This window comes from Callithrix jacchus, chromosome 6 (genome assembly GCF_049354715.1).
Source record: "Callithrix jacchus isolate 240 chromosome 6, calJac240_pri, whole genome shotgun sequence".
Lineage (NCBI taxonomy): Eukaryota > Metazoa > Chordata > Mammalia > Primates > Cebidae > Callithrix > Callithrix jacchus.
The window spans coordinates 10,423,243-10,448,790 of NC_133507.1; the positions used below are offsets into that span (position 1 = coordinate 10,423,243).

At 38.8% G+C, this 25,548-nt stretch overlaps 1 protein-coding gene across 12 annotated transcripts in view; it reads left to right on the forward strand.

Annotated features, from left to right (window-relative positions):
* TTC23 (tetratricopeptide repeat domain 23) overlaps nucleotides 1-25,548 on the forward strand; it is a 108,492-nt gene that overhangs the window by 13,049 nt on the left and 69,895 nt on the right. For all 12 annotated transcript variants that reach the window (XM_017973270.4, XM_078375987.1, XM_035303715.3 and 9 more), the window contains 4 exons: nucleotides 8,750-8,953; nucleotides 15,457-15,580; nucleotides 18,236-18,386; nucleotides 18,571-18,696. In XM_017973270.4, the coding sequence (XP_017828759.3) occupies nucleotides 8,774-8,953; nucleotides 15,457-15,580; nucleotides 18,236-18,386; nucleotides 18,571-18,696 (581 nt within the window). In that variant the 5' untranslated portion in view covers nucleotides 8,750-8,773. The remainder of the gene's footprint in view (nucleotides 1-8,749; nucleotides 8,954-15,456; nucleotides 15,581-18,235; nucleotides 18,387-18,570; nucleotides 18,697-25,548) is intronic.

Genomic DNA, 25,548 nt, shown 5'->3' on the forward strand with positions numbered 1-25,548 from the left:
AAATTCTTTTATGTTGTGCTTTTTTATTTATTAAGATCAAACTACTTTCAAATTTTTTTTTTTTAATTTTTTATTGGATTTTAGGTTTTGGGGTACATGAGCAGAGCATGCAAGACAGTTGCGTAGGTACGCACATGGCAGTGTGCTTTGCTTTGCTTCTCCCCTTCACCCCCATTTGGCATTTCTCCCCAGGCTATCCCTCCCCACCTCCCCCTCCCACTGGCCCTCCCCTTTTCCCCCCAATAGACCCCAGTGTTTAGTACTCCCCTTTCTGTGTCCATGTGTTCTCATTTTTCATCACCCGCCTATGAGTGAGAATATGCGGTGTTTCATTTTCTGTTCTTGTGTCAGTTTGCTGAGGATGATGTTCTCCAGATTCATCCATGTCCCTACAAACGACACAAACTCATCATTTCTGATTGCTGCATAATATTCCATGGTGTATATGTGCCACAGTTTTCCAATCCAGTCTATCATCAATGGGCATTTGGGTTGATTCCAGGTCTTTGCTATTGTAAACAGTGCTGCAATGAACATTCATGTACATGTGTCCTTATAGTAGAATGATTTATAGTCTTTTGGATATATACCCAGTAATGGGATTGCTGGGTCAAATGGAATTTCTATTTCTAAAGCCTTGTGGAATCGCCACACTGTCTTCCACAATGGTTGAACTAATTTACACTCCCACCAACAGTGTAAAAGTGTTCCTTTTTCTCCACATCCTCTCCAGCATCTGTTGTCTCCAGATTTTTTAATGATCGCCATTCTAACTGGCGTGAGATGGTATCTCAGTGTGGTTTTGATTGGCATCTCTCTGATGACCAGTGACGATGAGCATTTTTTCATATGATTGTTGGCCTCATATATGTCTTCTTTCGTAAAGTGTCTGTTCATATCCTTTGCCCACTTTTGAATGGGCTTGTTTGTTTTTTTCCTGTAAATCCGTTTGAGTTCTTTGTAAATTCTGGATATCAGCCCTTTGTCAGATGGGTAAACTGCAAAAATTTTTTCCCATTCTGTTGGTTGCCGATTCACTCTAGTGACTGTTTCTTTTGCTGTGCAGAAGCTGTGGAGTTTCATTAGGTCCCATTTGTCTATTTTGGCTTTTGTTGCCAATGCTTTTGGTGTTTTGTTCATGAAGTCCTTGCCTACTCCTATGTCCTGGATAGTTTTGCCTAGATTTCCTTCTAGGGTTTTTATCGTGCCAGGTCTTATGTTTAAGTCTTTAATCCATCTGGAGTTAATTTTAGTGTAAGGTGTCAGGAAGGGGTCCAGTTTCTGCTTTCTGCACATGGCTAGCCAGTTTTCCCAACACCATTTGTTAAACAGGGAATCCTTTCCCCATTGCTTGTTTTTGTCAGGTTTATCAAAGATTGTATAGTTGTAGATATGTTGTGTTGCCTCCGGTGCCTCTGTTTTGTTCCATTGGTCTATATCTCTGTTTTGGTACCAGTACCATGCTGTTTTGATTACTGTAGCCTTGTAGTATAGTTTGAAATCCGGTAGTGTGATGCCCCCCGCTGTGTTCTTTTTGCTTAGAATTGACTTGGCTATGCGGGCTCTCTTTTGGTTCCATATGAAGTTCATGGTGGTTTTTTCCAGTTCTGTGAAGAAAGTCAATGGTAGCTTGATGGGGATAGCGTTGATTCCGTAAATTACTTTGGGCAGTATAGCCATTTTCACAATATTAATTCTTCCTAACCATAAACATGGAATGTTTCTCCATCTGTTTGTGTCCTCTCTGATTTCGTTGAGCAGTGGTTTGTAGTTCTCCTTGGAGAGGTCTCTTACGTTCCTTGTGAGTTGTATTCCAAGGTATTTTATTCTTTTTGTAGCAATTGTGAATGGCAGTTCGTTCTTGATTTGGCTTTCTTTAAGTCTGTTATTGGTGTAGACGAATGCTTGTGATTTTTGCACATTGATTTTATATCCTGAGACTTTGCTGAAGCTGCTTATCAGTTTCAGGAGTTTTTGGGCTGAGGCGATGGGGTCTTCTAGGTATACTATCATGTCATCTGCAAATAGAGACAATTTGGCTTCCACCTTTCCTATTTGAATACCCTTTATTTCTTTTTCTTGCCTGATTGCTCTGGCTAGAACTTCCAGTACTATATTGAATAGGAGTGGTGAAAGGGCATCCTTGTCTAGTGCCAGATTTCAAAGGGAATGCTTCCAGTTTTTGCCCATTCAGTATGATATTGGCTGTTGGTTTGTCATAAATAGCTTTTATTACTTTGAGATATGTTCCATCGATACCGAGTTTATTGAGGGTTTTTAGCATAAAGGGCTGTTGAATTTTGTCAAATGCCTTCTCTGCGTCAATTGAGATAATCATGTGGTTTTTGTTTTTGATTCTGTTTATGTGGTGAATTATGTTGATAGACTTGCGTATGTTGAACCAGCCTTGCATCCCTGGGATGAATCCTACTTGATCATGATGAATAAGTTTTTTGATTTGCTGTTGCAATCGGCTTGCCAATATTTTATTGAAGATTTTTGCATCTATGTTCATCATGGATATTGGCCTGAAGTTTTCTTTTCTCGTTGGGTCTCTGCCAGGTTTTGGTATCAGAATGATGTTGGTCTCGTAAAATGATTTGGGAAGGCTTCCCTCTTTTTGGATTGTTTGAAATAGTTTTAGAAGGAATGGTACCAGCTCCTCTTTGTGTGTCTGGTAGAATTCGGCTGTGAATCCGTCCGGACCTGGGCTTTTTTTGAGTGGTAGGCTCTTAATTGCTGCCTCGACTTCTGACCTTGTTATTGGTCTATTCATAGTTTCAGCTTCCTCCTGGTTTAGGCTTGGGAGGACACAGGAGTCCAGGAATTTATCCATTTCTTCCAGGTTTACTAGTTTATGTGCATAGAGTTGTTTATAATATTCTCTGATGATGGTTTGAATTTCTGTGGAGTCTGTGGTGATTTCCCCTTTATCATTTTTTATTGCATCTATTTGGTTGTTCTCTCTTTTCTTTTTAATCAATCTGGCTAGTGGTCTGTCTATTTTGTTGATCTTTTCAAAAAACCAGCTCTTGGATTTATTGATTTTTTGAAGGGTTTTTCGTGTCTCAATCTCCTTCAGTTCAGCCCTGATCTTAGTTATTTCTTGTCTTCTGCTGTGTTTTGAGTTTTTTTGATCTTGCTCCTCTAGCTCTTTCAATTTTGACGATAGGGTGTCAATTTTAAATATCTCCATTCTCCTCATATGGGCACTTATTGCTATATACTTTCCTCTAGAGACTGCTTTAAATGTGTCCCAGAGGTTCTGGCACGTTGTGTCTTCGTTCTCATTGGTTTCGAAGAACTTCTTTATTTCTGTCTTCATTTCATTGTTTACCCAATCAACACTCAAGAGCCAGTTGTTCAGTTTCCATGAAGCTGTGCGGTTCTGGGTTGGTTTCTGTATTCTGAGTTCTAACATGATTGCGCTATGGTCTGAGAGGCTGTTTGTTATGATTTCAGTTGTTTTGCATTTGTTGAGCAGTGCTTTACTTCCAATTATGTGGTCAATTTTAGAGTAGGTGTGATGTGGTGCTGAGAAGAATGTGTATTCTGTGGATTTGGGGTGGAGAGTTCTGTAAATGTCTATCAGGTTTGCTTGCTCCAGGTCTGAGTTCAAGCCCTGGATATCCTTGTTGATTTTCTGTCTGGTTAAATTTTTTTAATTTCTTCTTTTATCCATGATTTACTTAGAGGTACATTATTTACTTACAAATATTTGGACATTTTCCAGATATCTTTCTGTTATTCCTTTATAATTTAATCCCTTGTGGTCAGAGAATATGGTTGGTATGACTTGAATTATTATAAATTTATCAAAACGTATTTTAGCCCAGAATACAATCTGTCTTAGTTAATCTTCAGGTGCATTTGAAAAGAATGTAATTCTCTTTGTAAAGTGTTCTAATAAAGATGTCAAACTTGATTGGTGATGTAGTCCAAGTCTTGTATAGTCTTGATTTTCTGACTACTTGGTGTATCAATTATTGGAAGAAATATTTAAGTTTTTTAATATAATTAAGGATTTGTCTATTTCTCCTTACAATTCCATCAATTTTTGGTCTTATATTTTGAAACTGTTATCAGGTGTATAAATATTTGGGATGATTATGTCCTCTTGATGAATTTATCCCTGTAACATTACGAAATGACATTCTTTTTTTTTTTTTGAGGCGGAGTTTCGCTCTTGTTACCCAGGCTGGAGTGCAATGGCGCCATCTCGGCTCACCGCAACCTCCACCTCCTGGGTTCAGGCAATTCTCCTGCTTCAGCCTCCCGAGTAGCTGGGATTACAGGCACATGCCACCATGCCCAGCTAATTTTTTGTATTTTTTAGTAGAGACGGGGTTTCACCATGTTGACCAGGATGGTCTCGATCTCTTGACCTCGTGATCCACCCGCCTCAGCCTCCCAAAGTGCTGGGATTACAGGCATGAGCCACCACACCCAGCCATGAAAGACATTCTTTGTCACTAGTAATAATTTTTGCTGAAAAATCTGCTTTGATAGTGATATGATCACTGTTTTCCACTAATTCTAGTAAATTACTTTCCATCCTCTTAATCTATTTGTGTCTCTGTATTAAAAGTGAATTATTTGTAGGCAGCATTAGTTAAGTTTCATTTTTTTCATCTAGTCTCCCCAATCTCTATCTCTTAATTGAGAGGTGTTTAGACCATTTACATTTAATATCATTCTTGGTAGAGTCAGATTTAGATCTGTCACCTTGCTATTTTTTTTAACCTATTCTATCTTTTCTTTGTTCTCTTTTTCTTCTTTTTCTATTGGATAATTTTATGACTAGTTTCCTCTACTTGGTTGACTTGTTATTTAATGTATAACTCTTTTTTTTATTTTAATGTTTGCTGTTAGGTTTATACTATTTAACTTAACCTCAGTCTATCTTCAGGTCTTCACAATCCCATTCATCTTCCCAGTGTTTACGCTACCATTGTCATACATTTTATTAATAGATATGCTATATGCCCTATAATACATTATTACTTTTTGTTTAAAAAGTCAACTATCTTTTAAAGAGATTTGAATACAGTCATGTGTCTCACCTAGTAACAGGGATGTGTTCAGAGATATGTGTTGTTAAGCAATTTTATCATTGTGTAAACATCATGGAGTGCATTTATACAAACCTACAAGTTATTACCCTATTACACACCTAAGCTACATGGCATAGCTTGTTGCTCCTAGGTTACAAACCTATACAGTGTGCTACTATACTGAATACAAAGGTGCATATTCATGTATCTAAACATATCTAAACATAGAAAAGGTACAGCAAAAATACAGCATAAAGGAGAAAAAATGGCACACCTATATAGGGCACTTACTATGAGTGGGGCTTGCAAGACTGGAAGTTGCTCTGGGTGAGTTAGTGAGTGAGTGGTGAGTGAATGTGAAGGCCTAAGACATTACTGTACACTACTGTAGACTTTATAAACACTGTACACAGGCTATCCTCAATTTATTAAAACAATTTTTCTTTCTTTAATAATACATTAACCTTAGCTTATTATGACTTTTTTACTTTGTAAACTTAAAAAAAATTTTTTTTTTGAGACAGAGTCTTACTCTGTTGCCCAGGCTGGAGTGCAGTGGCACAGTCTTGGCTCACTGCAACTTCCTCCTCCCAGGTTCAAGCCATTCTCCTGCCTCAGCCTCCCAAGTAGCTGGGATTACAGATGTGCACCACCACACCTGGCAAATTTTTTGTATTTAGTAGAGACAGGGTTTCACTGTGTTGGTCAGGCTGGTCTCGAACTACTGATCTCAGGTGATCCCCCTGCCTCAGCCTTCCAAAGTGCTGGGATAACAGGCATGAGCTACCATGTCTGGCCTAAATTTTTTTTTTTTTTTAGCATTTTGACTCTTGTCATAACACTGAACTTAAAACACAAATACATTGTACAGCTGTACACAGTTTTTTCTTTCTATCCTTACTCCATAAGCTTTTTCCTATTTTTAAAATTTTTATTTTCTTCTTTTACTTTTTAAACATTTTTGTTAAAACTAAGACACAAACACACACATTAATGTAGTTCTACACAGTCAGCATCACTGTCTTCCACCTCCACATCTTGTCCCACTGGAGGGTCTTCAGGGGCAATAACACGCATGGAGCTTTCATCACCTATGATGATAATGGAATACCTTCTTTTGGAATACCTCTTGAAGGACCTGCCTAAGGCTTTTTTAGAGTTAACTTTTAGAAATATAGAAGTAGAAGAAGTATGCTCTAAAATAATGAGAAAATGTAGCATATTAAATATGTAAACAGTAACACAGTCATTTATTAAATATTATTACATAGTATGTACTTACACAGTTATATATACTTTACTTTTGTATGGCTACCAGCACAATACGTTTGTTTACACCCACATCCCCACAAACACATGATTACGACAGCTACTGTATCACTATGCAGTAGGAATTCTTCAGCTCCATTATAATAATTTTATGGGACTACCTTTATAAATGCATTCCGTCATTGATTGAAATGCCACAGAGCTGAACATGATTGTAATATGAACTCAGTCTTACATATTTGCCCATGTTGTTACCATTTCCAACGTCTTCTTTTTTTATAGCCCTAGTGTTCTATTTGCTATCATTTTCCTTCCTCCTGAAAGACTTCCTTTTACATTTCTTTGAGAACATTGTAGTGCAAGTCTTCTGGTAATTAATTATTAAAAATTTTGTTTTTGAAAGATATTTTTGCTGGTACAGAATTTAAGGTTGACAACATTTTTCTTTCCATACTTTAAAGATAAGCAATATCTCTAACTCTCCTTGTGTGCTTTTTATTCCTTTAAGAAATCTGTTATCCTTATCTTTGTTTTTTTTATGCAATGTGTCTTTTTTCTCTAACTACTTTTGAGATTTTCATTTTATCATAGTTTTAAGCAAATTGGTTATGAGGTTTTGACTTTATTTGATGTAGTTTTCTTCTTGTTTCTTGTGTTTAATGTTCATTGAACTTCTTGGTCTCTGGCTTTATGTTTTTTCTTAAATTGGGAAAAATATTAGCCATTATTTCTTCAAATAGTTTTCTGTCCCTCCTCCAATCTGCTTTCCTTTAGGGACTCAAATGACATATATATTAGGCAACTTGAAGTTGTTTTACAACTCACTGATTTTTTTTCATTTTTCGTAATTCTTATTGCTAAGCCTACAAATTCATTTTTTCATCTGCAACATCAAATCTGCTGTTAATCCAACACATTTCCATGTTCACAAATAATTTTTCTATCTAGAAGTTCCATTTGGGTCTTTTTCATTTCTTCCATGTCTTTATTTAACTACTTTTTAAACATATGGAATACAATTGTTATAACAGTTTTAATGTTTTTCTCTGCTAATTGAACATGTATGTCAATTCTGGGTCAGTTTTGATCTTCTGATTATTCTCATTATGGGCTGTTTTCCAGCTTCTTTGGCTGCTTGGTAATCTTTGGATGCTAGACATCGTGAATTTGACCTTGCTGGGTGTTGGTTGCTTTAGTATTCCTGGTAATCTTTGGATGCCAGACGTCGTGGATTTGACCTTGCTGGGTGTTGGTTGCTTTAGTATTCCTGGTAATCTTTGGATGCCAGACGTCGTGGATTTGACCTTGCTGGGTGTTGGTTGCTTTAGTATTCCTGTGAACATCCTGGAGTATTGCCCTTTGGTGCAATTAAGTCACTTGGAAACAGTTTGATCCTTTTAGGTCTTACTTTCTATGATTTGTTTTGTGATCTGAGCAGTGTTCAGTCTAGAGCTAATTATCACCACTACTGAGATAAAAGGCTTCTGAGTACTCTGTCCAATGCTTCATGAATTAGGAGTTTTTTCAGTCTGAATGGTGGGAACAGGCACTGCCAGCCTTATGTGAGCAGAAAACACTGTTCCCTGTAACCCTTATTGAAGGAATCTTTCTCCAGATTTAAATAATCTTCTTAACACATGCTAATCAGTATTCTCTCCCCATACTTGAGGGGGTCCCTTTGCTAATCTCTTGGTTCTTCTGTCTGTGGAGCCTTCTTCTCTTTAGTAATTTGTCCTGGCAGTTCTGGCCACCTTGGTCTCCCCCAACTCTCAGCTCTACTTCCTCAACTCACGTAACCCACTGGGGTGACTTCTGGGTCCCCTCTCCCTGCGCTGTTTCCTGGAAACTCAAAGCAATACACTGGGGTGATTGTAGGTCTCACTTTATTTTTTCCATCTTTCAGGAATTGCTCTCTCCTTGCCTGTCTTGTTTCTTGAAACCATTGTTTTAGCCTTTGTTCTGTGGGCTGTTTATTTATTTGTTTTGGGTTATTTCAGGCAAGAGGATAAATGTAGTTACTATTACTTCATCTTGGCCAGAAGTAAAAGTTGTAACAGCAGTTATTTATCTTCTACCTCAGGGTCAGTTGGGGTTCAGCTGATTTAATCTGGGTTCATTGAGAGCTGTTTGGGCTGAGCTAATTTCTACTGGATTTTATATATATGTACATACAGGTATATATGTATGTGCTAAACTAATTTCTACTGGACTGTATATACATATGTATGCGTATATAGTTGTATATATGTAAAGAAAAAAGGTTTAATTTAGTTGAAAATAAAAATCAGCAGGTCAGTAGTAGCCACCATAATCTTTTGGGATATAATGCTACTAATTTCAAAGAAATTATGGGTATAGTGTTGAATGTATATCTCTAAAAGTAACTATGGAAATTGTCATTTAACATCTTTGTTTTTATTTTAAAGTGAGAAGACTATGTATATAAAAATATGCAAGAATCACAGGAAATGCATGTATCCAACCACCTAGATGAAGTTGTTGCTGCTGTTAGCATCACTCAGAGAGAGAAGGTCCAAAGCAAGCTGCCCCGGGCAGCACTATTCCAGCCTCCTCGAGAGAAACTCCACCTCTGTGAAGAGAAAGCCAAGTCCTATTCCAGCAGTCATGAAGTAAGGAGACTTTTGTTTCTGTATTTCTACTCTGGAAATTGAGCTATAAGGTATAATCAAGAGAAGTAGGATGTTTCAGATTACATTCCTAATCTCAGGAGTTTGATGCAAGAGAGTATAAGACAGTGCCTTTGTGATAAGATGAATGAATGTAGTACTCTAGGCTCCAGGCACAGCAGCTGGCATGGCCAACAACAAATATTTATTGAGCTCCCACTGTGTGCCAAGTCTAGGCACTGGAATACAACACAAGCAAAGCAAGTGAGGCTTCTGCTCTCATAGAGCTTCCAATTCCTTATGATCGTAAATCTTCTTGTTCTCTGCATACTTCTTTCCTCAAGAGTTTTACTCATTCACTCACTCATTCAATAGGCATTTCTCTATCACCTCTTATGTGTTGGATCCTGTTCATCCATTCACCATAAATACCCATGCTGTGCCTAATACGTGCCGGGTGCCATGTAGGTGCCAGGGGTACAGAAGGAAAAGCTACTTGTCCTAGAGGGGCTCAGGATTTGGTTGGGAAGATAGGGTGACAGATAATGGTAGTCAGTTTGATAAGTTCTGTGAGAGCTCAAGTGGCATAGATACAAAACAGAAAGAGGGGGCAATGAGCCTGGTGGTGGTAGAGGGACAGCAATAAAGGCACGCTTTCTTGGGATGGGAGTTACTTGGACTGTACTGGTAAATAGTGTTTAGGAAGAGGACCAAATTGTTCTGGGCAGAGGTAGCAGATGAACAAGAGCCATGGGTCTGAGGGAGTACAGTCTGGGGAACTATAAGGAGCTGTCTGGGACTAAGGTATAAATGACACAGGGCGAGAAATGATGCTGGATTATGGACAGGAACTGAGACCCAGAGGACACTCAAGGTCTAGTGAAAGAGTTTTTATTTTCTCCTAAAGATAATGGAGGATTACCATGAGATTACGAACAGAATCATGCCATGAGCAGGTTCGATTTTAAGAACAATCATTCCCGTAGCTGTGAAGAGTATGGACAAAAAAAGAATAAAATCGGAAGAGGAGGATCAGTTAGAAGGATATTTGCAATAATCCTGGTAAGGAATCATGAGGGCCTAAACTACATACGGCAGAGGCAGTAGAAATGCTGAGCTCTTTTGAAAGGAATTTAGAAATGCTCATCAGTGGGACAGAACTGGATGACTAAAGGGGACGTAGAGAATGGAGATGTGAGAGTGAGAAAGCTGGGGTGTGTAGAATTCCCACCACCCAAGGTCTGAGTCTGCTTGGGTGATTGGAGGCTTGCCCATGAATTTCATCAGTGTAATGAATACAGGATAAAGACCAGGATTAGGGAGAAAGGGCATAAATTTGGTTTTGAGGGTGTGCTTGTTCATTATGCACAGATACTCACTCAGTACCTACTATTCGTAGGCTCTAGGCTGGCAGCCTTTCTCAGCCAGACTTCTGCAAAGAATTCAGCCTTCATCACCCTGAAAGGCATTTGACAAATGTAAATAATTCTTTTCTGTGCATCTAGAATGGTATTAAACATTTCGTTTTTCTGTGGTTCTGGCGAAGAATCCAGGATGCAACAGTGAACAGGACAGACAAAGTGCATACCCTCATGGAGCTGAGAGACAGTTGACATTGTAAATGAACCAGATGATCATAGACTGTGATAAGTGCTAAGGAGGACATAGGCTAGGTCCATCTTGGGTAGGGTGATCAGGAAGGGCCTTCAGGAAGATGTGACAGATAAGCTGAGACCTAGGGAGAGGAGTCAGTATGGAGGAGCTGAGGTAAAAGAGTTCTAGGGAGAGGAAACAGCACACATAAATCTACAAGGTACGCACAAGCAGGACATATTTTAAGCAAGGAGAAGCAGCTGCAAGCTGACATTAAATATGGTGAGAGAGGCTGTCAGTTCACTTAGGGCCTTGCAGGTTTCAAGCTAAGTGCCTTGGAAGGCCTTAAAAGTTTTTTCAGCAAGGTGTTAACAAGATGTAATTTACTTTTTAAAATATCAGTTTTTTTGGTTATTTTGTGTTTTAAAATAATTTCTGACTTACAGAAAAGTCACAAGATTCACTCATTTTTAACATTTGCTTTATTGCTTTGTTCTTTGTCTCTCATTGTTTTTCTGAACTGAGAGTAAGTTGTAGATATTATGGCCCTTTACCCCCAAATACTTCAGTGCTTATTCTGTAAAAGCTATTCCCTTACATAGCCACAGTACAGTGATCGTAATTAGGAAATTGATGTCAGTATAATACTATTATCTAATCTGTAAACTTTGTCCATATTTCTTCTTAATAATGTCCTTTACAGAAAAAAATCAGATCTGTGGTTCAGTCTGTGAATTCATGTTAAGTAGAGTTAACTTAACATGTCTCTTTAGTCTCCTTCAATGTGAAACAGTTGCTTAACCTACTTTTTCACGATCTTAATATCTTGGAAATGTACACTCTATTTTGTAGAATATCTCTCCATTTGAGTTTGTCTTATGCTTCCTCATGATTTTATTCAGTTTGTACATTTGGAGCAGGAATACCACAGGTGTCACATGGGGCCCTTCTTATTGTGTGCTGTCAAGAGGTGCATAATGTCTATTAGTCTCATTACAGTGATGCCAACCTTGAATGCTTGGTTAATGCGACTGGCAGGTTTCTTTACTGTAGAATCGCTATTTTTCCCTTTGTAATTATTAAGTATTTTGGGGAGATTCACTGAGACTATGTATATATTTAAAACTTCACCCTGCCAGTTTTAGTACTCCCTGATGATTTTCGCCTGAATCCGTTATGACTGTGATATTTGTCACATAGCCAGTCTCTGGCTTCCAAGTCCTTTCAACGTCTGTGGGCATTCTATGATAAGGAGGAGCTTTTCTTTCTTCACAGCTTATTTATCATCCATTTATTCTTATCAGTATGGGTTCAGGAAATTTTATTCTTCAAATATGCTACAACCTATTATTTTCATGGAAGCTCAGATTGTTCCATATCTGCCAATGGGAGGCCCTTCAAGCCGGCTCCTGAGTCCTCAATCCATCCCCTCATTGTTTAATCACTTCCTTGATTTCCGGCAGCACAAGTTTGTCAGATTCATCTTGGACTTCCCCTGCAGCAGGGAACCTTGGTTCCGCTTAGTGAAGAATAGCATTTAGACACCAAGATCTGGGTATTAAATGTCCATTTTTAAATATATATGGGCTAGACCTACTGATAATCAGCATTGCATATTTTAATATTAAGAAGTTTAGAAAATTCCAGATAGTCCAAGAATGATGTTGTGAAAAGACCTCTCGATTTTGCATCAAGGAGCTTGACTGTGAATTCTGATGCTACCACTTGCTGGTAAATCACCTCAACTTCCCAGCCTTATATTCCTTCATTTTTAAATTGAGGGGACTAGATTAGATTATTTCCAAGACTCATCCCAGTTTTGAAATTGTCTTCCTACTTCGTACTTGTCTTCTGTCGGTCCTGCCCCTTACTGATGCCTGTTGCTAAAACCACTGGAACTGATAGAATAAAGGTTGGAAAACCAATAGGGATATCTGGACCTTGCCTTATCACAAATAAGGAAGTGAAGAGAGGACAAGCTGTTTTTTCTATACCTGTATCCCCACTCAGGTCCTGAAAACCAAGGCTATAATCAGGGAACCCCAGCTCAGCCTGTGCAGTCCCCTTTGCTGGAAATCTGTAGTTGGGACAGATTCATCATCAAAACAGATCTCCCTCTCTTTTTGTCTGTCTGGATTCCATGACATTGTTGTCATTTCCTTCTCTTTTATAGTTGTTGTTCTCTTTCTCTCTCCAAAGAAGTCATTACCTAAACCTCCTGTGTCTATAGGCAATAAAAGGTGGTTCCCAAAAAGTACAAACAGCCAGTTAACACATGATGATGTTCAGCCTCATCAATTTATGGGGAAAATGTGGACTAAATCCAGGAGAAATGGGCTAACTGACAAACTAAAAACAAAACAAAAACTCCACAGTTTTTACTCAGTTCAATGTAAGGGACATTTCTGCTCACGTATGCTGCACTGAAAGTATGAACTGGTACAACCTCTTGGAGAGGCACGTCAGCAGTAGCTACTCATAGCCTCAGAGTTTTGCATATCCTTTACCCAACAATCCTATTTGTAGGAATTTATTTTGTGGAGATATTTATGAGTATGTGCAAAGCTATCCATACAGGATATTCAGTGAGTAAAAAATTTATGAACACCTAAATGCCCAATAAAGGGTGGATTGAGTAATGCAGTTATGATACATTCATATAATAAAATACTGCGCAGCCACTCAAACTTACGGATGACATGAGAAGTTATTCATAAATTGTTTAAACAGCAGGCTGTAAACCTGCATGTCGCTTATGAACCTATTTTTGAAAAAGAAAAAATATGTGTAGATAGATTCATAAAAGTAAAGAATAAAGGGATATTTAGCTACCTAGATATCTCTAGGGAATAAACTTACAGGTGATTTTTAGTTTATATCTTTTTGCTCATCTATATTTTGACAATGAACATATATTATTTTTGTAATAGAAAGCATGTTACTATAGAAAAAAAATGCCACAGTCCACCTTCTTTCAGCACTTTATGATGAGCACATATTCCTCAGCTTCCTCCTGGTGGGTCACAAAAGTGATTTTCCTGTGGCCAACTGTTTGGCTGTGTATTTTTGTTAAGAAAAATGTTGTTTTAGGGTGAAGGTATTTCTAATGCATGTAGGAATTGTGTGGAAATGCAAGCCCTTTGAGCTTTGACATTGACGGGGGTGCATCCTGGGTACATCCTGGATCTTCTCCACAACTCTGTCCTTGTCCTCACCTTTCTTCCTCTGGTTTGACCCCTTCAGCTTTCTTTCCACAGCCATCTCTCTTGCTGTTCTTACTATCTGTTGCTGCATAATACCCCAACAACTTAGTGGTTTAAAACAAGAACAGCCATTCATTTTTCTCATGAGCCTGCAGTTTTTGCAGAGCTCAGTGGGGTTTGCTCAGCTTTGCTCCATACAGCATCAGCTGGTCTTGAAGAGTCTGGAGATTCTGCCACCAAAATGGTTCACTCAAACTATCAGTGCCTTTCTATGTGGGTCTTCTCTCCGTGGGGCCATGTTGGCTTCCTCACAGCATGGGGTTTCTGTATTAGTTTGTAGTGCTGTCATAACAAAATCCCACAGATGCTGAGGCTTAAAGAACAGTTTTTATTTCCTCACAGTTCTGGAGGCTAGAAGTCCAAGATCAAGGTGTAAGCAGGGCTTGATTTCATTCTAAAGCCTCTCTCTTTAGCTTGTAGCTGTCTTTTGCTGTATTCTCACATGATCATTTCTCCATGTGCATGCCCATCCCTGCTGTCTTTTCCTTTTCGTATATGAGGATACCAGCTGTATTCAAGTAGGGTTTACCCTAACACCTCTTTTGAACTTAAATCACCTCTTTAAAGACCTCATCTCCAAAAACAGTTACATTATAAGGTACTAGGACTTCAATATATGAATTCAGGGAGGGTGAGGAGGGGACACAATTTAGCCCATAACAGGTTTCAAGAGTAAATACCCAGGAAGAGACAAAAACAACTGGCACTACATCATTTCCTCCAGATTCTATTGGCCAAATAGTCATAAAGCCCAGATTCAAAGGGAATGGGACATAGACCCCTCAATATCTGGATGGAAGGAGTATCAAAGAATTTTGGAGCTGTGTTTTAAAACTAACACAGCTTTGCTTTGAAGATATGGCTGGTCTGAGATGACCTGGAGCTGGGAATCCAGTTTTCTGTTCTCTTTGTCCTAGCCTGAATGAAAAATGTGCTTCTCACTACTTTAATCGAGTCTGTGAGTCCTGCTGATCTCATTTGGTATGCTAATATAGACAGCTAAGAAAAGTTTCGAATTGAGAGCTTAAGTATAGTATTTGACAGCCTGAGCAACATGGCGAAACCCCATCTCTGCCAAAATACAAAAATTTAGCCTGGTGTGGTGGTGCACATTTGTGATCCCAGATGCACAGGAAGCTGAGGTGGGAGGATTGCTCAAGCCCACCCCAGAGGTCGAGGTTGCAGTTAGCTGATATCGTGCCACTGTACTCCAGCCTGGGTAACAGAGTGAGACCTTGTCTCACACACACACAATAAAAGTACAGTATTTGAAAACACTACCGTTTGCACCTGTTATTTCTGCTTACGTAGTAGCTGTTCATTGGTGGGCAACTGGGAAACCTAAAGAATGACTAGATGTCTGCTCTACATTTTCTATTTTTAAAATTCTATTACTTTTTTCACCTTTAAATGTACTACAAACTGCACTTACATTTATTGTCTATTTCATCTTACCAGATGTCCACTTTACCACCCCAAACAGATCTTTGTCTGTTTTGTTCTCTGATACATCTCAAGCGCTTAGATCAATGTTTTGCACATAGTAGGCACTCAGTATTTATCAAAGGCATAAAACCATGTTTATTTTGTGCTTTGTGACTCTTTGTTTCAAGTTGTATAACTGGTAAGCCTGTTTTCTCTTCCTGACAGTACAAACAGGCTGTCCACGAGCTTGTGCGTTGCGTAGCACTGACAAGAATTTGCTATGGAGACTCACACTGGAAACTAGCAGAGGCACATGTTAATCTGGCTCAGGGCTACCTCCAGCTGAAAGGTAAGCTCACCTTAGACTGAGGGGGGTCAATTGGTCAGTTTCTGCTGTTCTCCCCAAAATTTGATCCACACATAATTAGAAGGATTGGGTTTTTAAATATTCTCCTTTCCAAATACTAAGAAGCCATTTTCCTTTCAGAAAGAGTTGATAAGATATATAACATATAAACATTCAAAGGGGAAAAAATATTATATTTTTTCTGTTTTTTAAAAAATGATTTCAAAAGTAGGGTTCTTAGGAGAAAATTAATCTGCTGGGCCAGAAGATTTTGTAGGAAAAAACCCAAGATATGAAATAGGGGCCCAGAATGGGATTCATTTATACTTTTATTGACTGTAAGTGTATTCATTAATACTTTTATGACTGTAAATAACCAAAAAGTTTAAAAAGACTAACCCAGATTGCCATAAACGAACATTTTTGGCTCATGCAACTTAAAAATTCAAGGGGAAAACTTGCTTTAGACTGAGCCATACCCAGGGTGGAGACGGTGTGACCAGGTTTCAGTCTGTCTCTCTTCCACTGCTTGGCTCTGTTTTTGTTGGTATTCACCCCATTCTTAGCCAGGCTTTGCCCACATGGTGGCAACAAGACTGCCAGCAACTTTATGCTTCCATTATAAGCATTCCAAGGAGTAAAAGAGTTTCCTTCCACCAAAATCCACGATTTGGGTTGGGTTCTAATTGAAACAACCTGGATTGTATACCAAAGGCAAGGAATAGTCTAATGGCTAAACCTTCCTTTTGGCTTCATTGGATCTTGACGGAGAAGCAGACCTTCACCAAATCACATGGACTGGATGTGCAGGAGCCAGGCATCCAAAAGGGAAACGGGAGAATGGGTGAAGGGAAGGCAAAAACAGTGGACACCCAGGATATGATGATGGCTTCTGCTTACTGACTGTGCAGACTAAGATGGACAAGAGCATCTCTGTGCTCAGCTTCTTCAGTTGAAAAGTGATGATGATGGTGATGGTGATGCTAACTTTCCAGGCTTGGTCCAGTGAATAAAGAAAATAATAGAAGTGGAAAACACCACAATGCCAAGCATATTCATTATTGCCACCCAATGAATTTGGCCAAATCTCATTATAATCTGGTCCCACCTATTAGATTAAAGACTCTTAGGGACCTTGGAGATTATCTAATTTAAACTCTGCCCTCCCACCCCATTTTGTAGATTCAGGGAAAACAATGAGTCTGAGTTAGAACAACTTGCCCCACACCACACTGTTAATAAGTAGCTGATCTGAGACTCAGACCTAGGATTTCAATGCCAGTTTGTCCTGCCATCTGGGGTTTCAGATGATACTTTTCTTATACAGCCTGCTGCCTGTCTGTGTGACAGTTCTTCTTTCTCAATTTAAAGTAAAAGTAGTATCTACCATTTCTTAAAGTCTCATTGGGTGCCAGGCATCATGTTATTTTCCATGTATAACCTTTTTCAGTCCTCATCACAGTCCTCAGAGGTGGGTATTTTTAATATCCCTGTTTACAGCCGAGAAAGCTGAGGCCAACGTTTCATAATAAGTGGTGGAGCAGGGGATCCATTCTGGGGAGTCTGACTTCAGAGCCAATGTTCTTGAGCTTCACCCTATGCTGCCTCCAGTAAATTGAGTTCAGGTTCTTTCAGGGGCTCTACACAGTTGAAAATACAGTTCACCATGCTTCGTGTAACATCACAATCACAGGTGGCACTAATACATGTCTGTACTTTTTAAAGATGTATAGTAAGACAACATTGTGTAAGAATTCCCACATGAAAAGCATACCCTTGATTTTCTCCATTAGAAAATATCTTCTTCCTGTTTATAGACATAGGAACAGAATTAACTTCATATTTTGACAGGTTTTTTTAGAGATCTGAGATACAATTTTGTGTAATTAAGAACATAAGACCGGGGCTATGTGGATGTGAGTGGAAGGGGTGTTAGTGTGGGGGAGTAGGGTGGGAATACAGGGAAGGGCAAAGCCGGGAAGACTTGCTGGTGATCTCAGGCCTCCCTTCCCACAGATTAGCAAGCCCATGGAGGAGCACGGGAACACACTGGGGAATTCGTTCTTAGTAATTTTTTCTGGCTCCATTTTGTCTCATATTCATCTGTTACTACACAGGAATATGAGATTGTCACACATTAGTCTGTTGCCTCACTGGAATTGTGTTTATAAGTCTTTATAATCAGATATGTATGATGTTAAAATAACTGATGTTATGATTATAGGTGGGTAAGTTGAAGATTCAGAATTTTTAGTATTTCATTAAGATTGCAGTTATACATCCAGAATTAAAATTCATGAATATTTTATTTCCTGCCCAGAATGCTATCGTTCTTGTATTCAATTTGTTATTATAATTATATGTAATATATTTGCTTCTGATATTGGTGATGTTTCAAAGCTGTTCCATTCCAGCTCATTCTGTTTATTTAAAAAAAAAAAAAGCCATTTCAGAGAGAATTTATCTTCAGTACTTCATATAAAACACTTCTTGGGTTGGTACAGTCATAACAGTGTTTCATACTGCCCAGATACATCTCCATGTGCCATTTGAGAATATGTGAAGGAGACCTTTTTAGATTCCCAGACCACAGGGGAATTGTATTCCTGTCCAGTTGAGATTAAAGAGAAACTGAGACTTCTTTTTCTTTGTCCACAGGACTGTCACTGCAAGCGAAACAACATGCAGAAAAAGCCAAACAAATCCTCGCCAGCTCCATTGTGCCTCCCTATAACGACAGCACGGATGTGTTCAAGTTTTCTGTTGAGCTTTTCCATACCATGGGGAGAGCCTTACTCTCCCTTCAAAAGTATCCTTTTGCCTCCAACCTTTACAAATAGAAATACTATTCTTGTAATACTTACATGCCAAGTAAAAAGCTGATGCTGATGGATGCCTCAGGAAGTGTGATTGGAAGTATGGGAGCCAAGGGAGTTCAGGATATGGGTTATAGAATCTAGAACCAAGTGGAAAATTTCCTGAACACAATTTAGTTTTAAGAAAGCTTCAGAGAATTTGATGAAAGCAAAGAGACTTTCAAAGGAGCTGCTACAATGTGGAAGGATTATAAAGGAAGAATGGATAGAAATTGAAGCACGGATCAGATTATCATTTGCACAGTAAGTTTCAAGTTTAGGTGAAATGGCTGGAGGCTCTTTGACAGTAGAATCTGTCTCAGGTAGGAGGAGCTTCTCCATAAGGCTATGGCCATTGTCTAAAAGTAAAAGAGGAACACAATCATGTCAGAGCAGCCCCAACCAAGGCACTGATCAGTGGCACTTTTCATTTGGCTGTGGAGTGCCCTCATATTCACCCTGGGTTCCAGAGTTCTGATCATTATTCTCTTTACTTTCTCTTTACATGCTCTCCCTCTTCACCCCAGCATCTACACTCTTCTCTTCCTCCCTCCCTTCCTTTTTTCCCTGCCCTGCTGCAGTCTAAAATGCTTCAACAGATTGATTTTATGATGAAAGCCTCAATGGAGAAATATCTTAAATATATCTGAATCCATGATAATGAAAGTACTAATTTTGTTCCTTACCTTACTCCATATTCACCAAATAAACTCAGCTGAAGAGATATGAAAAGAAGGTCACACGTAGTTAGTACTTTTATCCTTCTCCAAAGATCAACCGAAGCCAATTCCTCAGAGTACTGGGGTGACAGAGTTTGCCCACGCTCTTTGGAAAGATGGACCTATGCAGAGGAGAAGGTGGAGAAAGGTCTGTGCTAGAAGAGGCAGAGAACCCCAGTTGACCTGCATGGCTGCCCTTACCCAAAGTCAGAAGAATTCAGTTTACCTTCCTAACTAGATTGCATGTGTAGGTTGATTCCCAGGATAACTCAGAATCCACAGAATCATTTTAAGAAAGGTGCTAGGGAAGGGCCCCAAGAGAACACACCTAATGCTTCCATGTGAATGTAAAGTGGGAAGAACCAGCTTTGACTCATGCTGTTAAAGACGACATTTCTTCTGTGATCACAGTTCTTCCTTGTTAATTTGTTTTGCTCTGGTGTTTTTGAACTGCAAGTGCAGATCTCATTCGTCTATGCAAGTCCTTTGGTATGGTTTTTTAAATTAATTTTTTTCCTTCATTTCTGATCTTTTCTCTAATTCTCCTACACACACATCATGTATATATGTACTTTGGTGATGGCTTATGCTTTTGAGTATGTATCACTGAATAATAAATAGTATTGTTTTATGTATTTATGTCTAAAATTTGTATAAATTTGTAGCATACATATCATTCTGCATCTTACTTTTTTCCACTCCACATGTTTTGGTTGTGGTTCCTGTATAATGCTCCATAGAATACATTTGTTGCATTTTGTTTGACCATCTTCCTAACAATAGACATTCAGCTTGTCCCCAGCTCTCTGCTGCCACAGGAGTGCTGCCATGACCATCCTTACGCAGCTTCACTTAGGTGGCTAAAAGACACTTTTTCTGAGTTTTACATCCCAGGGATGGTACTGAGTACAAACAGACTTTAAGTTCACCAAGCACCGACTGACCACTACACCTATCTGCATTCACATTCCCACTTGCAGGCTGGGTTCCTGTTTTTCACACCCCCAGCAATATTTGACATTGTTGATCTTTGTAACTGTCATTGTTGATCTTTGCCAACCTGGAGCATGTAACATGCTATCTAATTATTTAAGTTATATTTACATTTATCCTGTTGGTGAGTTTGAATACTTTTCGTATTTCCCTTCTATAAATAGCCTGTTAGTATTCCTTCTCATTTTTCTTTTAAAGTTTCCTGTACCTTTCCTATTGATAATCAGGATTTTCTTGTATATTATAAATATTAATGATATTATAAATATTTTCTTACATCTATTGCCCACTTACTAATTTTGTCTGTGGTGTTCTTCGTGGCTTAGAAATTGTTAATTTTGCTTCACCCAAATCCTTTCATTTTCACCTTATGATTTATGCTTTGGGAATCTGTGTAGAAAGTCTTTTCCAGCTAAATATCAAAAATATTCTCTAAAATTTCCCTCCAAGACCTACTTTAACTCTACATATGCTTTATCATGAGGTATTATCACTATCATAACTTCTTAGTATTTCATAATTTAGTTTATAAATTACTCTTTAGTCCAAGGATTATTCAAATGATGTGTGTTTTGGTTTGCAAGTATGCAAGTTTTCAAGATATCTTGATGTTCCTGATTTTTAATTGTATGGCATTGTTATATAGATCCTGAAGCTATTTTGTTGTGGTGGGAGGAGGAGAGTTTAACAGCAGCATATCTTCTTAACCTATCACTTTATTCGTTAGTTGACCTTGTTCTTTTTTGTCCCCTACATTTATTCTGTCTAATACTATATCATAGCTCTCTTTTGGTATATATTTTCCTATAGTATCTTTAAAAAAATACTAATTTGGGTTTAAATTTCCTTCTGTCCTACCAATTTTATGGCCTTTTCTTTTTCCTTACTTGCTTTCTTTTAGATTAATCAAATATTTTTATCATTTCATTTTATACCAATTAATTTGCAAGTTGTGTATTCTTTTCTCTTGTTTTTTCTTTTCTTTTCTTTCTTTTGTATATAGACTCTCACTCTGTTGCCCAGACTGAAGTGCAGTGGTGGGGTCATGGCTCACAAAAACTTCAACCTCCCTGGGCTCAAGCAATCCTCTCATCTCAGCCTCCTGAGTAGCTTAGACTACAGGTATGCACCACCACACCCAGCTAACTTTTTTGTATTTTTTGTAGAGATGAAGTTTCACTATGTTGCCCAGCCTGGTTTTGAACTTCTGGGCTCAAGCAGTTCACCCACCTTGGCCTCCCAAAATGCTGGGATTACAGACATGAGCCACCATGCCTGGCCTCATTTTCTTTTTATTATTTATTTTCTATTATTCTAGAAGTTACTATGGAGTTTGTCACTTATATCCCTGACTTACTGGAATCTAATTGTAAATTAATCATTTAACCACTTCCTGAACAATGCAAGGACTTTTGAACATGCTAGCATTCTTATTCCTCTCTGCTTGGTTCTGTGTTGTCCTGTATTTTAAATCAGCATGTATCTTATACTACAGACAATATTTGTTATACATAAAACTGACAAAGGGCTTGTATCTGAAATCTATAAAGAACCCCTGTATATCAGTAAAACAAACATATGTAATTAGATAGAAAAATGGGCAGGAAACTTTTCCCAAAAAAAGAACACCCACATAGTAAATAATGGATCAAAAGGTGTTCCACCTTATCAGTCATCAGAAAATGAAAACTAGAATTATAAGATATGGCTGGGTGTGGTGGCTCATACCTGTAATCCCAGCACTTTGAGAGGCTGAGGTGGAAGGGGAGCTTGAGCCCAGGAGTTCAAGACCAGCCTGGGCAAGATGGGGAGACCACCATTTTTACAAAAATATATTTAAAATTATCAAGTGCTGGCTAGGCACGGTGGCTCACACCTGGCACTTTGGGAGGCCGAGGCAGGTGGATCATGAGGTCAGGAGTTCGAGACCATCTTGGCCAATATGGTGTAACCCCATCTCTACTAAAATACAAAAAATTAGCCGGGCATGGTGGCATGCACCTGTAGTCCCAGCTACTCAGGAGGCTGAGGCAGGGGAATCACTTGAACTCAGAAGGCAGAAGTTGCAGTGAGCCGAGGTCACATCACTGCACTCCAGCCTGGGCAATGGAATAAGACTCCATCTCAAAAAAATAAAATAAAATAAAAATAATCCAAGTGTGGCGGTGCTCATCTACAGTCCTAGCTACTCAGGAGACTGAGGTGGGAGGATCACTTGAGCCCAAGAATTTGAGTTTGCAGTGAGCTATGATGACACCAATGCACTCCAGCCTGGATGACAGAGCAAGACTCTGTCTCTTTAAATAAATAAATAAAATCATAAGATACTATTACATTCCCACTAGAATGGCTAAAAAAATTTTTAAGACTAAGAATACCAAATATTTGCAACGATATAGTATTCTGATATGCTCTTTCGTATACCATTGTTTCAAATATATTTGTTTAACTACTTTAGAAAACTATTTGGCATTATCTCCTAAATTTGAACATTTGCTTACCCTTTGACCCTGCAGTATCACTACTAGATTATATGCCCGACAGAAATGCATGCATATTTTCACCAAAAGACACAGCCAAGAATGTTCAAAGCTACGTTATTTGTAAGAGCCAGGAGTTGGAAACAGCCTAAATGTTCCCCAAAAGTAAAACAGAAAAAAAAATGTGATTTGTTAATATAAATAAAATGATTACAACTACTTCTATGCTTAACAGCATTAATGACTCTCACAATGTTTAGTGAAAAAATCCAGATGCAAAGGAATCATGTTATAGAATTCCATTTATATAACTGGAGGAAGAAGAAGGTTGTTAGTGGCTGGGAGGGCTTTACTAGTCCAGAATCCCTTTCTGCCAAAAATTAGGTATTCTGTCTTACAAAATAGGAAATACACAATTCAGAGATCCAAGACATAATGTTTGTTGCATCTGTTAAGACCTAACTAATGTATTAGTATTTAATATTGAGCAGTGTTGCTATAAAAAAGAGTAAATGATCCTCTGGCTCCTCCTTTGAGTGCTTTCCAAATTAGCAGTACCAAGCCTTGCCAGCAGATGGCGGGCCCTGTACACATCTAGGCTGAATAGACAACAAGAATTTAAGTTAATATTCCAGACTACTCTAAGAAGTTCCCTTTGTGTTTAGCTAAGTTGTTTCAAACTTTGCTACTTCTTTTCATCTTAATTATTCACCCTGATATAAGCACCACAATGTACATGTTTAAACTATAATTTTCATTCAATTGCTTTACTTTGTTTACATATTGAAATGTATTTTGTTCAAATTGACCTCCTTTAGAAATTAACAAGGCTTTGGTTTCAGGCACTTCTGTAGTTATCCTTGAATGATGAAGGCCTTTTCTTTTGCTTGGTCTTGGAAGTGGAAGACAAAGATAATTTCTGAGGCAATGCTCATAGGATTTATATCCCTCTTTTTTTTTTTTTTTTTCTTTGAGACAGGGCCTCACTCTTTTGCTCTGGCTGGAGTACAGTTTCACAGTGACAGCTCACAGCAGTCTTGACCTCCTGGGCTCAAGCAATCCTCCCTGTCAGCCTCTTGAGTAGCTGGGACTACAGGCATGTGCCACTGCACCCAGCTAATTTTATTTTTTTTAGAGACAGGGTCCCACTACTATATGGCCTAGGCTAGTCTCAAACTCCTGGGCTCAAGCAATCCTTCTGCCTTGGTCTCCCAAAGTGTTAAGATTGCAGGCGTGAGCCACTGCACTTAGTCCTATGTCCTTCTTAAAAGGATATCTTTTAGTGTGTCCTTTCCTCCTTCTGCCTGTCCTTTTATGGTGCCCATTGCACCAGCCCAGTGCCTTTCTCCTTGGGCTGATAGATAAGTGCTGCAGGGTGACTCATGCTCCATGCCTCACATCCCTGACTGTGGCCTGAAACTTCTTCCCTTCTTCCTCTCCTATGTTCCAGTGCTAGTTCATACAGTCATAGTTTGTTGACTTTGGAGAGTGAATCCAAATCATGTATTCCTATGTGCCCAGTTATATATATTTTTAAATCATAAAGAAAGTCACTTGCAGAAATGGGCAAATTTATCCCCAGTGTTAGGATTTATTTTCTATCCTGGTTACAGATAGATGCCCAGAGAGAAACTATTGTCTTTATATATATAGGCATACACCATTGCACATGCACACATATGTGCACGTGCACGCACACACACACCCCTTTTTAAATTGTCTTTCTATGCGGCATGATGATGACTGTTTGAGACTGTTGCCCCAGAACATGTTGTTTGTCCCCAGCACTCTGACTGCTTGACATGTCCTCGAAGTCTCCAACAGCTTGTCCAGTGAACACTTTGCCTGGCATGACTGTGCTGAACTAACTCAGGAATGAGTGAACCCTTCTTTCCTCACACGTTTCTTTCCTCAGAGCATCAGTAAGACACCTCCCAGGTATTTCTAAGCATTGTGCCATGGTGTCATTAACTATGTAAGTTTTGGGCCCGGCATGGTGGCTCATGCCTGTTCATTCTAACACTGGGAGGCTGAGATGGGAGGATTGCTTGAGGCCAGGAGTTCGAGACTAGCCTGGTCAACATAGTGAGACCCCATCTCTATTAAAAAAAAAAAAAAAGTCGTTGGAGTCAGAAGCCCTAGGTTCAAATCAGTGTTCGTTTAAACTTCCCAGCTATAGGAACTTAGGCAGATCTTGTGCTTCCCGGGAGCCTCACTCTCCTTTCCTGTTAAAGTGGGAATAATAAGACCTCCAGGGGTTGCTGTGATGATTAAAAAGATATTACTTTACAGCATCTAGGTGCATGGGAGACCCTCAGAAGCAAGCAGGCAAGAAAGAAAAGGGCAGCTATAATTACCATTACAATCTAATTGAACACTTTCCTTTCTGTGGTTTCATCCCAGAGGTGATTTTTAAATCAGGTACTTATATCATGGATTAAAGTTTGTACTTCAAGACTGCCCTTGGCATGTAGTTTTATTTTTCTGCACTTTTTATCTATGCCTTGGGAAAGCTATGTTTTTTTTTTTTTTTTCTTTGCTCTGATGAATCATCTAAGCTAAAATCAGACAATTATATAAACTTACTTTTTTTTTTTTTTTGAGACAAAGTCTCTCCCTGTTACCCAGGCTGGAGTGCAGTAGCGTGATCTTGGCTCACTGCAACCTCCACCTCCCAGGTTCAACCGATTTTCCTGCCTTGGCCTCCTGAGTAGCTGGGATTACAGATGTGTGCCACAACGCCCAGCCAATTCTGTATTTTCAGTAGAGACAGAGTTTTACCATGTTGACCAGGTGGATCTCAAACTCCTAACCTCAAATTGTCTGCCTGCTTTGGTCTCTCACGGTGCTGCGCCCAATCTGCATATGCTTATTTCCTTAGGCTTGATTTTGTTTCCTTGTCTTGTGCTCTCTTGATTTGTTTC